Here is a 15,153-nt window from a genome sequence, read left to right as displayed (position 1 = left end):
GAAAATTATATCAAATACGTTTTTTATTGATATTAAATATGTTAATATACTCTTTTATGTAAATATGTTCTTTATATTTTATCTTGATCATTAAAATATTATATATTTAAAAATATTTTGAGGGCAACTATTTTTTATTTAGCTTAGAAAGTACAAAATATTAAAAATAGAGATGTACAGCTGCAAAATTTATACACCTTATTTATATATATATATATATTTTTAATGGGAAGGTACATTTGTCGGCACTCATGATGATGTGGCTCCATCGCTGCTTGCTATGCCTTGTATTGTGGATGATCCCCTTACTTCCATGATCCATGTTTTTGTTTAATCTTATATGGCCTGAAAGCTCATATATTAATTCATTAGGCTTCATTTGAAATAACGTCACGTCACGAGTCCTTTGGTGTGGTCCTATTTTTAATCCTCCCCATTTTATTTATCACTGGTGTATTATAGTTGAAAACTAAGCGTAAAACATGATCACGTGATACGTGCTTTAAGTACCAACGAAGAATATCTTTTCAAATGAATAAAAATAAGACACATAGATTTTCTACAAATTATCTAAACAATATTAAAAGTAGAACATTTTCAAATTATTAACAAGTACTGGTTCTAATAAAAGAAATTATGACAGTTTAAATATGAAATTTTAAGTTTAAGTTTGTGTGAATATACAAAATTTTATTTAATCTCAATGAACCTTATGTTTCCGCACAGAGCCTTATTTAATCCTCTTCTTGTGAGAAATCAAAGCTTTACTGGTTCAAGCCCCGCAGTGATAATGACGACAACTGACTGATGTTTATTCACTCTGCGGCACCTAAGTGTGATTTGCATATTTTAAAAGGATCTTTTTGTTATTCTCCCTCATTTTAATGCCATGATTAACCATGTGATACCATTAAATTAAACGGATAGATATGATTAAATATTAAAATATGTATTAAGAGAGGGCATAAAGAGGAGAAGATCTGGATCGAACCCACCCTATACTGAGTACCGCCGTGTATCTGTCAGAAAAACGAGGTTGATAACTTGATATCAAGAAAACAACTTTACTGGTTTGAGTAGGACCAAAAATGGATCAGATAAACTCGAATTAAAATTGCCGCAAACTAATTACATGCAGAACCGTAATTAATTCGCCCAACAGGCAAACTAATAGACATGGCTCCAAGACTAGGCACATAATTAGAAGTACAGACGAGAACACGGCACGTTTTTTCTCCTTACTGTTCCGTATTTAACTTGCGAACTTTGACAGTCAATTAATTAATAGTAGAGATCTTACAGTTGGAAATTAACCTGCACACTAAACATCGAAATTCAGCAAAAATAATTAACAATATCATAAATATGGCGATGAATCTCCTACGCGGCATTATTCGCATCGAGTTCGTGCGGTTTTCTGGCAGCCATCTCCACAGACTCCTCTTGCGTCGTGGGTCTCTCACAAGCTGACTTGCTGTCACGATATATGAAGTAGAGTAGCAGTTGTATCGCTCCTAAAGCAGAACCCATACCATTAGGCACCTGCAATAGCAAAACCAGCCCAGCAATTATAATACAGCAGACTTCTTTTTGTAGTATTACATATGCAAAATGTATAAATTAAAATTTTTCTGGCACGAGAAAGCCATTGGATTTCGAAGAATGGAATAAAAGGATGGGGCTTACGGCGACGAAAGGGTCCCTGCCAAGAAGGCCAAAGATGAACCAGGAAGTGCCACACAGGAACACAAGCAACGACACCAAGAAGGGCATGTGCTCCACGCTCTTTGTTTTTATCACCATTCTCTGCATTCCATTACGCCAACTTCTTCTTCATCGATTAATTATATATATGTATCCTCATTTTCACTCTTGTCAAGTAATACTCAATGGCTAGAAGGGCGCTTACAATGATGGAAAGGGGTGATCCGTACATAAATATGGAGAATACGGCGGCGGTGAAACCGCAGAAGAGCATCCTGGGCTTGCCGTGAAACGCGAAGAGTGAGATGACGACCACTGCAGAGAACACCGCAAGCACGAACGCGAAGAGTCCGACAATTTTGAGCTTCTCCTTCTTCGGTGCCAACACGATGAACGTTAACACGTACATGGTTTCAATCACCGCTCCTGTTCCATTCACTGTTGATAATAGTACGTTCCAAGGTGACACAAATGGCAAGCCATACCTGCACTCCGATCTCTTCGTCGTTAGAAAAGGGTTCGTGATTTTCTTGCCTTGCGTGCATGTTTTGTTTTATAGATGACACTTTTGGTACAAGCAAGGAAATCGGAAGCTGTTCGAAGAAGGATATATACCAGGCAGGGAGGAGACGGCTGAGGAGTGTCAAGATGTAAATAACGCCAGAGAATTCCTCCGTGGATCTGTTCTGTATGATTCTTTTGAATAACATCCTACAAACAGAATATGGTAACATTTTCGCCTAAAAAGCGTAATGATCACATGAAGCAAAAAATTACTGTTCATTTCAGGAAACAGAAGTTGAGAGGCCAGTGGAATTTCAGTCGTGAGGATAGAGGAGAAAGCTGGTGGAACATACGTACACAGGAGCCAAGAAGAGGAACAGAGCAGAGGCATTCCCTGCAAGAAGAATGAAACAGAAGAATGAATAACGGAGAAGAATATATATTACAAATCCTAGGAAGAAAGCATGTAGACCCACCGAATATTCCCACGAAGAAACGCAAGAAATCCATGATATTCAAACTTCAAAGAATGATATGTTCCTTGATTAAATGAATTGAGGGATGGACGAGAGTAGAGAGGAATGGGAAAGCGGAAAAGAGAACAAGGTGGCAGTGCGTGTTGTTTTGGGTGTAACTGTAATTAGCGATAACTGTATCTGCCGAATTTGTGATTGAGAACCGTCTGCTTCACGGTTGTAGATGCAGTGACGTTACGTGGGTGATTATCTGCTTTGGTTTTCAGTACCAGTTACCATTTATGTGCATTTGCAAGTTTTGAAATTTCCAACTCACGTAGAAATATCTATCTTGATTCAGATGAGATTACAGTACAGGTTTTTTTTTTTTAAAGTGACCCAATTGCATGGCCTAGCAGAACTGGTGTGGCTGCCCTTCAACTAATGTAATTAATATCGATAGATGGGTTGGGCCATAGTCACTTAATAATGTGGTCTTTGTTGTAGGAATGAATGGGCCTTTCAGTGGGCCTTAACAAAGCTTGAAACCAATAAAATGCTTTGAACAATTCTTGGCAAAATTTAAATGGACGTATTGATGATCGATATTTATTTATAAATAAGGATTTATAATGTTGCATATATTCAGGAAAATATAAATTATAAATAGTATTCTCTTTGATTTTATTTATAGGATAGAGAGAGAAAATTTTTTTTATTCTATTTATAAATCATGTCATTAAATTTTGATCTTAATTTTTTTATCCTCCATTAAATGTTGAAAAAAAAAATATTATTAAAATGTGTATATTTAATAGGAATAAATTTAAAAAATTATTAAATTTTAAAATAAAATTAATAAATTTAAAATTTTTTTAATACTGATAAAATATATTAAAAATAATTTATAAATAAAATTATAGGAATCTATTGCATTTACAAAGTTTATTGGACCAAATGTAAAATGAAATGAGCATGTATCACAAACGAAGGCGGTTTCAGGCCCAAAAGGCCTAAAGATCAAAGAGTCGGTTTTAGACTTTCAGTGGCTGCTAACCAGTGTTTTGGGGAACGCAGCTCCGGCCAATTCTGGTTTCCTTCGCTTTACTCCACCTTTTCATTCTCCGTCGTTTAACTTCTCTCAATTCCGAAGGACAGATTTCGCAGCTATGGCAGCCTCGCCTATGGTCATGGACTCCAAGCCATCTTCGGAACTACCTCCTTTCCTGGCCTCGACGAGATCCGATTACCTTCTGGGTTTCGGCGACGGAACCTCTGACGAAGACGATCTCTACAGTCGCCTTAAGTCGCTTCAGCGCCAGTTGGAGTTTATTGACATTCAGGAAGAATACGTCAAGGATGAGCAGAAGAATCTAAAGCGCGAGCTCCTTCGAGCCCAGGAAGAGGTCAAGAGGATCCAGTCCGTGCCGTTAGTCATCGGCCAGTTCATGGAGATGGTGGACCAGAATAATGGTATTGTTGGCTCGACGACCGGATCGAATTACTATGTTCGTATTCTTAGTACCATCAACCGCGAGCTTTTGAAGCCCTCGGCATCCGTCGCTCTCCACCGTCACTCTAACGCGCTTGTGGATGTTTTGCCGCCTGAGGCCGACTCCAGTATCTCGCTTCTGAGTCAGTCAGAGAAGCCTGATGTCACCTATAATGTAAGTTCGATCATTGTCTCATAATTGCTGTTTGATTAAACGTTGCTAGGAAAAAATTGAATTCTAGGGTTTCATTATAACTTAAAATTAGTTGCTTTTTTGCAATTCAAACCAACCAAATAAAGAAAAAGGAAGAAGAATTCCAATTACCATTTGGTTTTCATTCTCCAGTGTTCTGCTATATAGCGATCATATGCAGAGTTTGAATTAGTGTCAAACCGTCAATCCTGGGCATATTATTCTACATCAACGGGTGCCCTTAACGTTTTATTGGAATTTGTTATGTGAATGGGGAATTGTAGATTTTACTGTGAACTAAGTCATTCTCTTTATAACTTTTATTTGGAAAATGGCGTCTTTTGTTGAAGCTCAATGACCAATTGGGTTTTTGAGCATTCTTGTGCACAACTGTGATTCTCACAATGTTCACTGGTGTCAATCCTGGAGATATTGGTCCATTAGTCGCAGTTCATTGTTAGTGTTAGGGAACTAGAGCTGGGAGTCTGGGACTATGATTGAACATCTATCCCACTGCTTTGTCAGTTATCTTTAAGGCTTCTAAAGAAATTCTAGGGCGGGTTTCTCTGAAATCTGAAATACACTTGCATTCCCACCCAGAGCAAAAATGCATTTTGTATTACACTTGGTAGGCTTTTTGTTTAGCATGTGCACTATGATTATCTTAAAGTACTTTCATATTTGACCCTTAATCCTTGTTGTTATGATAATTTCCTTAGGACATTGGAGGATGTGATATTCAGAAGCAGGAGATTCGTGAGGCAGTGGAACTACCCCTTACTCACCATGAACTGTACAAACAAATTGGTATTGATCCTCCTCGTGGTGTATTACTATATGGTCCCCCTGGCACTGGGAAAACAATGCTTGCCAAGGCTGTTGCTAATCATACCACAGCTGCCTTCATTAGAGTCGTTGGATCTGAATTTGTGCAGAAGTATCTTGGTGAGGTATGATTTCCAAGTCATATGTTTTGGAATGATATAAATGACATTGTAGCTTGTTCAGTTGTCTTAGACCATTTAAGAATATTGGTTCCATGTTTGTATTTATTAATTTAATATTGCTCTTTGCATCATCACAATAACATCTTTCCAGTTTGAGGATCAAGTATACTCTATGGGGGCTCCTTCTGTCCTTCATATGTGGACTTTTTCCCATGATGTTAACTACTGTGCTTTGTTTAATGAACTATGAGTTTCAGATTCATATTATCTTTACTGAGTAAAGGAAACATATAGGTTACCAATGATTTATTGTAAAATCTACAAATCCGTTAGAAATTTTCTGTTTTAGGGTCCAAGGATGGTACGTGATGTTTTCCGTCTTGCCAAAGAGAATGCTCCGGCAATTATATTTATTGATGAGGTAGATGCAATAGCTACTGCTCGATTTGATGCTCAAACTGGGGCAGATAGAGAAGTACAGCGTATTCTCATGGAACTTCTCAATCAGGTACCTATTAAAAAATATTGCTTTCAGTGCTTTGTGTTTCACTAGTATAATTGCAACTGTGTTTGGTTTTGACCATTCTATGAATTTCTGATTCTTCTCTATGGTTTTGCCTTGTTGATTTCAGCTGCTAAATTTATAAGTTAACTCTATTTCCTTATAATCAGATGGATGGATTTGATCAAACGGTGAATGTCAAAGTTATCATGGCAACTAACCGAGCTGATACATTGGACCCTGCTCTTCTGCGTCCTGGAAGGCTTGATCGCAAAATTGAGTTCCCTTTGCCTGATAGGCGTCAAAAAAGGCTTGTGTTTCAGGCAAGGCTTTCTTCTTTTCAGCTTTTGCTTTAATCTTATTTATGTTGGTATTCAGTGCTTTTATTGATTAGGACGATGATGTCCTCATTAGTAACAGAACTGTTGGGGCTTGTGTCTTTGTCAATGGACTTTCAGTGGCTTGTAGCTAATTATTTAGTGGTGTGCTTTTGGACAGGTTTGCACGGCGAAAATGAACTTGAGTGATGAGGTAGACCTAGAGGATTATGTTTCTCGTCCAGACAAAATTAGTGCTGCTGAGGTTTGTTTATCTCTTATATTCTAATTCTAATTTCCTTATATTAAGAAATTTATGTAAATGCCATTTTCCTTGGTATTGATTTCCTGATGGCAAATGGTAAATGACTGATAACTCTATCTTTCAAAAAACAATTGATCTGTCATCTTATGAATTGGCTTGAACCAAAATTTGTTAAATATGTTTTCTTGTACTTTTAAAATTTGAATTTGATTGTATTAGATTTGTCATATGGAAACATTAAGCAATTGATAGATTCATGTGAATGGAAAACAAAGTTCAAATATAAAACCATGATGTTTATTTAAAATCATTGTTTTTTCAATATACATATTCCCTCCATCCTAATTTGTAAGATATTTTTTAACAAAAATCACATATACTAATAAAGTTATTCTTCTTCTTCTTCATCTTCTTTTTTTTTTTTTTTTGCTCAATACTGAAAAAGCTCATTAAATACACTTTTATAATAATATTTTTTTCAAAATAAAAATATAAACCTCTGAAAATACTTTTAATTTAATACTCAATTTGTGAAAAAATATTAAAGAAAGAGGATATAATGAGAAAAGTAATGTTGGAAAAGTATCTGAAGCCTTAATTTTCTGAAAGTGTCTCATATTTTATGATGTCAAATTTCTTCCAAAATTATCTTATAATTTGTGATAGAGATAGTATTTTGAAGTGATTAGATGCACTTGATAGGTTTCTTATTGTGGTTCGCTATTCTGTGATAACAACCAAAGTTGGTCCAATTGATAGAGATTAGACTTGTGCTCCATATGAATGAGTTAAAATCTCACTACTAATGGAAGGATTTTGTTGGTAATTTGTAAATACCTTTGTTAGTGTTTTTTAAACTAAGGCTTATCTTCATCTAATGAGATTTCAAGATTTGACTCACCTATAGAATGTCCCAATAGTTGCACCCAGGGATTCCTAGATTGGAGTATTTGCTCTTTTATATGAAGAGATATCTGGATAAACAATAACAATACTACGTTGATATTGTATATAGTGTGAGCATGGAAGATTGTAATGTCACCGTTTCATTGTGTTATGTAAACAAAAATAACAGTGAGATGGATCTTTGGTGTCTGCAGATAGCAGCTATTTGTCAAGAAGCAGGAATGCATGCTGTTCGTAAGAATAGGTATGTCATACTACCAAAGGACTTTGAGAAGGGCTACCGGACAAACGTGAAGAAACCAGACACCGACTTTGAGTTCTACAAGTGATGAGGAGGGCTGGATAAGAATTTGGAAGATTCCTGTGTTCTTGTTGAAAGAGGAAAAAAAACTGTAATCCTTGTTCTCGCTATAGCACTTGTTAATTTGTGTACCGACTTTGCTGAGTCACCGAAGGGCTGTACTGCTTACAATATATTGTGCATTGGTTTTCTAGAAATCAAAGATCATTCTCATTTCTTCATTAGTCCACATCTATTGTATCGTTCATTTATTGTGCAGCTTGAGAATTTGACTAATTTGGGTGTCATTTCATCATCCATGGTTCATTTGTGCCCTGCTAAGTGCCAATAGACAATCCACAAGGTAGCAAAGGAGCATCAGAATTTGCCCCCAACGCACAGCCTAATCCACGAGAGGTGTTGTTAGTGTCATTACTATTATGATTTGTACTCACTGGTTATCCGATTTAGTTCAGTTTCTGGCTAATTTTTGGTGATTGTTGTCATGCTCAATCTGTTCCATACTACTCGCTCCTGCAATTCTATACGAGGCAATGGCCAAAGCATGTGGGGAGGAACGGGGTGATAAGCTTTCGTGCGGGAATTCTTCGGATTATTAGAGCTTGCGTGGCAATCATTTATCAGCAGATGGGCAGCTGAGTGTGATTGGACAGGGTTCCCGATGCCTGAACCCTTCTAATTTTTTTTAAAAAAATTACAACGGCAAGCTTTTTAACGAGAATAGATGCTCATATACGATATCTCCTGCAGGGGGGGTGGGTAGAAGACCAGCTCGTGTGCCTAAAGAAACCGCCAACTAAAACTAAGAATTGAGACAAGTTAATGCAAAGGCCACAAACTGAATCCTGGGAGCAACTTCTTGTGGAGGAAAAACTGCCAAGGGGAAGGTTTTCCGAAGGAAGCAAGCCAACGAATACATGCATGAGCCGGGCCTCACGTGAAGGTCTTGGACCATGGTTGTGGGCCCCTTGAACCATTTATGTTGGGACCATTTTGTAAGCAGCCAACGGGGGCGTCCATGATCCTGAGAGGAGACCGTGAACCGTTTAATATTTATTGTCTGTTGCTGTGTTTGGACCGAGCCCTGCTTTAAACTCCCACTCCTACCTGTTCCTTTAACCATTATAAATTGATTTGGCATTAGTGAGAGGCACGAGATATGTCACAGTGTTCCCAATGTGTATTTATTAATTAAATAGCATGAGAATATTGAAGCAGAGACTGCATTCATATATTCAGATATTTTAACAATTAAAAAGATGGGGCCCTTCACTCTTGTATTCACCCGTTGCGCCTGCCTCGCTTCGGTCTCGCTCCCAGAAACAATTGCTCACTTGCGTACGCTTGGGATAACATTACCCTCAAAATTAATGAAACCCATTGGGGCTTGCCTTCCCTCTCTCTCCCTTATCTCCTTCACCTAGCTGTCCCTCAATCCTTGCATCTATTAAAAGACAAGAAAAATATACATCAATTTCTGTACATTTTACATCTTTTTTAACAGTAAAGTAATAATTTTTTTTTGAAAGTGGTATGAAATATCTCTCAGGTCAGGAGTCAGAACATTTTACTGCGACTGCGAGTGTCGGTGTCGTGTGTGTGTGTGTGACGCTGGCATCAGGGAGATGTGATCGTGAAATCAGGTTGCAGTGATGAGAGGCCGGTGTGGGAACAGTGAGAATGCGTGGTGGCCTTGTTTCGCTGGGGGACCCCTTTGGATACCATTCATTGAATGGCTTGCTTCTTCTATATGCTTCTCCTCACCAACTTCAACAGTTCCTCAATTCTCCACATTAAATTACTCTCGAAATAAATAATTAACACTATTTGTCTTCATCTAACCTGCACCCACATTTTGCTCGTCAATTGTATTCAACCAGATTCCGCCCAACTTGAAGATGTTTAGTTTAGGTTCTTTACTCTAGTGATTGAACTGATGACTGTGCAGGGTTTAGATTTTTTTTTCCCCCAATTAAGGAAGGGTAACGTCACTTTTAAATTTCCTTTTCTTTTTTTGCAGTAAAACTGATTTAATTTGCGAATAATAACCTTATAACCTAATGGCATGTTTTCTAAAAATGAAAAGTCATGGGTTTGTTTTTATTTATAATTTTAAGTCGGTTAGTGCTTGCTTTTTTAAATCAAAAAAGTTTAATTTTGAGGAGAAGGAAGAGTAAGAAAGGTGCCTTGGTACCACCAGTTTTGTTTGTAATGGAAACGTAAGGTATCTTCAAAAAACAGAAAAGAAAAGAGCCATGTGGACAAAAATTCAAGGAATGAGGATTGGATTATTAATTAGGGATTTAGGGTTGTCACTTGGAAGATTCCCTATCCCATTTTCCGACAATCAAATACTTGCGCGTCAAAATATTTATTTTATTGTGTCCGTTTCCAGAGTCTTTCTCTCTAGTCTACTCACTACTGCATATCTTTCCAATGGATGATAACAAAATATTCATAATTTTTTTATTGCACATCACAAATGTTCTGATCATTTAGTATTTCCTTTTTAAAAATATTTTATTTTATCCTCTATTTTTAATATTTTAAAATTGCTTTATGCTTATTATGATCTTCACGTAAAGTTAATAATGTGATTTCACTAAATTAGCCACAGGCTTTTTTACTTTGCCGGATAAAGGGGAATTTTTTTTTAATGGAAATAAAGGGGAAGTTTTTTTAGGAAAAAAAGAAGGAAGGAATGAGGAATGACCCTTGATTAGGTAAAGATTGACTTAATTTCCTTACCTGATTTTGTGTCTTGTTTTTGTTTTTAGGTTACGTTAGGTACTTAATTATTATGAATTTAATATAATATATGTTTACTGGATTCAGCTTAAAATCGCATTGGATTGTTGGTATACTTATGAACATGATTAATTAAACGTTCAAAATCATAAGACTATCCCATGCGAAAATGACATGTAACTAAAAGTACGCGTAGTTACTTTGCATTTCCTTCTGACATTTCTGGAAATTGATATATACATTATATTAATATAATGCAAATCCAAAGTCCAAACTTAACAATAATCTTCTCATCGTCGCGCAAATAATTGAAACAAACATAGTGCATTTCTTGGCAAAAAAAAAAAAAAACACACAATGCACTCGGATATTTAAAGTACATATCCAAACTAAAGTCCAAACTCGCAATTAATTACAAGGGAATTTTTCCCCAACTGTGAACTCTTTTAATTTATTGGGAATTAAGACAATGACAGTTGTGTTTATTAATCTTGAATCACCCAATTCTATCATTTAATTGTTGAAACAGTGAGACCTGGCTATAACTATGTACATTGCTTATCATGAGAATAAAATTGTCCACTGTCAAAGAAAAAAATGACATGTATGTGTCATGATTTTTTAATGAGCCTCTCTTATCCTCGAGTATTTTTGTTTCAAAGGTTCATTTCTCAATTACACTAAAAAACGCCTAAAAATTATTGCTATTGAAATCTATTCTCTAATGTGATTTATTTACTTCCTCGAAATAACTAATTATAAAATTCTCAAAAGAAGATTTCAATTTTGTTATACATTGAGGACTATGAGAAGCCGCTTGCTGAACCGAAGATAACACGAGATAAATTAACATGTAATTATATAAATATATATACAAATTGACTTTTGATAGTAGTTTCTGCTGGAGTCCTCGAAATAAGCGAGTGGTAGAAATATTGAAATGGCTTGTCATGATTGAAAACAATAACCAAATATAGTAAAACATGACAATATACTAAATTCATAAAAATATAAGTCATGAAAGACGTAAGACCCTATATTAATTCAAAACAAGTGCACGATAGTCTGCTTAGTCACTAAAATAATACATCTGCGAAATGGATGCGAAAATAACTCATCGTGTTTTTCATTTTTCGGGAGGCTAAGTGACATAAAGTAATGGCCTGGATTCTTTATTCTAAGTTATAAATCTGATGTCGTTTTCTCTAACGTTCATTTCAACACCTTCCACGTGATGCCAGTTATTTACAAATGTCACCATGGTTTGACTTAATAAAATATCCAAAGTCAGTTGATGTTTTATTCAAAAATCTAGGCATCAACGTAGTATAATATATATATAAAAAAATCCGAATTTCTGATTAAGTTAATTATAAATAAAATGATATTGAAGCTGCAATTAATGTATAATATGATATAGTTTAATTAATTATTACATCAAGCCTTATTTTTAAAGTCCGTGTAATAATTCCATGTTAATATTTCTAATTATTGTTTATTGCTTAATGATTAGTGTTGTTTAATCGTCTTGCTTGACCTAATAATTGTAGGCTCAAACAATAAAAAGTGAGTTGCAGCCTTGAATAAATTAACAAAATGCTTAACCATGATACACATTTACGTGCTCACTTTTTATATTTTTCTTATTATGGGAATTTTTCAGTATCTAATCAACTAATCTGTATTTAAGTCGTGCTGCGTTTTATATGACGGGAAGAACTGAAGAAGCTCTTTGAACAATGTTTTTTTTTTTTTAATTCACGGTACCTGATTTTAAAATTTTACTTAAAATACACCAAATTTACTCCATGTACAACGGTCGTGAGCATGCCTGTCAAACTCACAGAGTCACAGTAACTTACTGCAGCATTTTAAACGCAGTGAATATAAAATACTCCCTTCATTTAAAAATATAAAATATTTTTTAAATAGTTGTATATTAAAAAATATAAAATATTTTTAATTTTTTGAAGTATAATTATTATTATTTTTTTTAAAAGTGTCCTTATTGATAATAACTTTATATTTATTGTAAAGTATTTAATAGAAGGTAAATATAAAAAATAGGGTTAATTTAAAAGTAAGTGATCATTTTATTAGGAGATGAGATTTAATTAAAAATACCTTACATTTTCGAACGAAAAAAGTACATGATATGTTATGGTTTGATTCACATGAAGAGTATTTTGTCAGTAATCTCGTAGTAAAATGGCATATTTTTCTTATCTTATTTATAAATCACACTCTAAAAGATTCAATTAATTTCATTTTTAAATTATCGTGCGTCTTTTTAAGTAATATTTAAAAAATATTTTTAAAATTATCCTTCATAAGAAAAAAAAAATAATATGATATCATTTTTAAATTTGTTATATAATGAGATATTTAAAATTATACATACTTTTATTTTTTTTACTTTTCTGTATTTATATTGACGATATTCATAAAAATAAATTATAACGAGAATCAAAAGAGTATGAGTTTTCTTGTAACTTCAACTTATCAATGCTTGTCCTTTTAATCCTCAGAGTGAGACTCACATTCATGTCACGTGATCCCAATTTTTTTTTTGTTTTTTGTTTTTTGTTTTACCAACGTCACATGATCCCAATACGCTGCTCTAATTTTTAATATTCTATTTCTTTAATTAACAGGGACTGATATTTTGAATGAAAAGTACAGATAATTCAAACGGATCGTTCATGCTCTAATGATCATGATCCATAAAATATGGCTTCCGTGTGATCAATTTCCACACCCACGAAAGAAGAGGAGGGGGTGGAGTTCGGTCCTTCCTTAAAAAATTATACATCATGATGGTCAAAAAAAAATGCTATAATTTTTAGACTAAAATATGAAATATTATTCAAATAAATCACAAAGCTGTTTAAATTAAGTAACTAAAGAATCAGGTCTAATATGAATAAAGGGACCGACCTCGAGCTTAATAGAAGGTTATGATAGAATAAACATGTCAAAATTTCACTAATTATAAACATTATACTAATAGCATATAAAGACACGATTCTGAATAATTTTAAAATCTAAAAACATCATACCTAAGTATTTCAGTGAGACGGATTAATTATCCAAAGTGGAGAACACTGAATAAAGATCATGCCATGAATTTTGTGAATCCCTGATTTTTCAGCAAAACATATAGGTTTCAAAGGAGAGGCTACCATCACTCTGATACTATAAATAGAAGACAAAAATACAAAAAAAAAAAAGGCAAGCAACACTTAATCAAAGATTCGCATTCTGCACCTTTAACTTTTAGTTTTATTAGTTAGTTTTTTTTAATTTTCAAATTAGACTTGTAAACTATTCACATCTTAATAAAAATCAAAATAATTGTTCTACCAAAGCCTGATGTATTTTTTACATCTTAGTGAATTACGGTAAAAGAGCTTGGAATCTTTTTATTATTAATTGAGACTCAACGCCTCTGATACGCTTGATGTTTGTTGTTCGCACAACGAACATATACTTCTTCCATTAAAAAATATAAGGTATTTTTTGAGGAGTTGGATGTTTAGAAATATAAAACATTTTTAATTTTTCAAGATGTAATCATTATTTTTTTAAGTGTCCCTATTGATAATAATTTTATATTTATTATAAGGTATTTAATACAGATAAATATAAAAAGATAGAATTAGTTGAAAAGTAAGTAACTATTTTATTGGGGGTGAGATTTAATTAAAAATGCTTTATATTTTTTAACGGGAGGATTACATCATTGCTTTTTTATTTTATTGTTTGCAGGATATTTTTATACATTAAATCTTATATTTCCTAACAATGATTTTAAAAAAACAATAGTTTAGAGATATCATATTACATTATTAATTATAGTTTAAGCAACACACACACACACGGTAATTAAGAGATAAAAAAAACAGAAAGATCTAATTAAACTTTCAACTGTCTTATTATTTTTATGAGAGGAAATTTACTATTTTTCGTTAACATTAATTATTCATTGCGATGTTTTTTAAGGATAGTATTTTTCTTACATTAATGATAATATTTGATAGAGTATATAATATAAAATAATCTATAAAATCTATACTATTCATAAATGATGAACAGCATAAATATAATAGCTTAAAATATAAAATTTGACTGATAAACTAAAATAAAAAAAAACAAAAGAATAAAAGTTCATGCAATCGTGAGGAAGCTAGAACAACATCGCATGTATTAGAAAAGGCACAAATAAAAGTGTGCAGAAGGGGCCTTCACGGTCATGCCAGATGAGGGCCTCCCGATTAAAATATGTAATGATTTGCGTTTTCGTTAAAGTTCAGACATCATTAATTATTTATAGAGGGAGCGGGAGGGAGAGAGAGTTGCTGAGTGGGACCATATTAATATATTCAATTAATAATACATTTTGGTTCAATTATTATTTTTTAAATAAACACAAAATTAATGAGCATGATCGTCAGTCTGATGGTTGCAGTGCATATTCCATAATCATGGTTGCTTCCAATTCAAAAACTTTTCATTGACCTGACTAGAATTCCTGTCTCCTCTGATTTGATTCACCCCTTCTCTCTTCTTCTTTCCTAGTAACACTTTCCACTTCCTTTTTTTAAAAAAAAAAAATTAACTGACATTTGTTCCATCATTACAATTGTTCACTCTAAAATTAATTGCTTGACTGCATGTGGCATTTTAAAAGTTAATATTAATTTAAAAACATAAAATATTTTTTTAAAATTAAATGTTAAAAAATATAAGACATTTTTAATCTTTTAAGACGTAATTATTATTTTTTTTTAAAGTGTCTCTGTTGATAATAAATTTATAT

At 33.7% G+C, this 15,153-nt stretch overlaps 2 protein-coding genes across 2 annotated transcripts; one reads left to right on the top strand and one right to left on the bottom strand.

The window, feature by feature from the left end:
* Window positions 1-270: 270 nt before the first annotated feature.
* On the bottom strand, window positions 271-2,813 carry LOC129318875 (bidirectional sugar transporter SWEET1-like). Its single transcript, XM_054963853.1, has 6 exons — window positions 2,685-2,813; window positions 2,566-2,602; window positions 2,320-2,415; window positions 1,910-2,189; window positions 1,687-1,806; window positions 271-1,542 (listed from the first exon to the last, which is right to left on the bottom strand). Exons 1-6 carry the CDS (start codon window positions 2,716-2,718, stop codon window positions 1,381-1,383), a joined length of 729 nt encoding a protein of 242 aa, XP_054819828.1. The 5' UTR covers window positions 2,719-2,813; the 3' UTR covers window positions 271-1,380.
* Window positions 2,814-3,701: 888 nt separating this feature from the next.
* On the top strand, window positions 3,702-7,810 carry LOC129318910 (26S proteasome regulatory subunit 6B homolog). The gene is made up of 6 exons (XM_054963912.1): window positions 3,702-4,330; window positions 5,068-5,298; window positions 5,645-5,803; window positions 5,968-6,120; window positions 6,296-6,379; window positions 7,480-7,810. Exons 1-6 carry the CDS (start codon window positions 3,833-3,835, stop codon window positions 7,612-7,614), a joined length of 1,260 nt encoding a protein of 419 aa, XP_054819887.1. The 5' UTR covers window positions 3,702-3,832; the 3' UTR covers window positions 7,615-7,810.
* Window positions 7,811-15,153: the final 7,343 nt, after the last annotated feature.

The sequence above is a fragment of the Prosopis cineraria genome, unplaced genomic scaffold, assembly GCF_029017545.1.
Source record: "Prosopis cineraria cultivar Desert tree isolate PC_DT_omini unplaced genomic scaffold, ASM2901754v1 PC8, whole genome shotgun sequence".
Classification (NCBI taxonomy): Eukaryota; Viridiplantae; Streptophyta; class Magnoliopsida; order Fabales; family Fabaceae; genus Prosopis; species Prosopis cineraria.
The sequence above is the reverse complement of the archived record's forward strand: the minus strand, read 5'-3'. Positions and strand labels throughout refer to the sequence as shown.

Excerpts from the sequence above, each read along its gene's own strand:
- LOC129318875 (XM_054963853.1), bottom strand. The coding sequence starts at position 2,718 with ATGGATTTCTTGCGTTTCTTCGTGGGAATATTCG. Across the intron at positions 2,190-2,319 it reads AGCCGTCTCCTCCCTGCCTG|GTATGGCTTGCCATTTGTGT; the intron begins GTATATATCCTT and ends ATCGGAGTGCAG. Across the intron at positions 1,543-1,686 it reads GCAGGGACCCTTTCGTCGCC|GTGCCTAATGGTATGGGTTC; the intron begins GTAAGCCCCATC and ends TTGCTATTGCAG.
- LOC129318910 (XM_054963912.1), top strand. The coding sequence starts at position 3,833 with ATGGCAGCCTCGCCTATGGTCATGGACTCCAAGCCATCTTCGGAACTA. Across the intron at positions 4,331-5,067 it reads AGCCTGATGTCACCTATAAT|GACATTGGAGGATGTGATAT; the intron begins GTAAGTTCGATC and ends TAATTTCCTTAG. Across the intron at positions 5,804-5,967 it reads TCATGGAACTTCTCAATCAG|ATGGATGGATTTGATCAAAC; the intron begins GTACCTATTAAA and ends CCTTATAATCAG.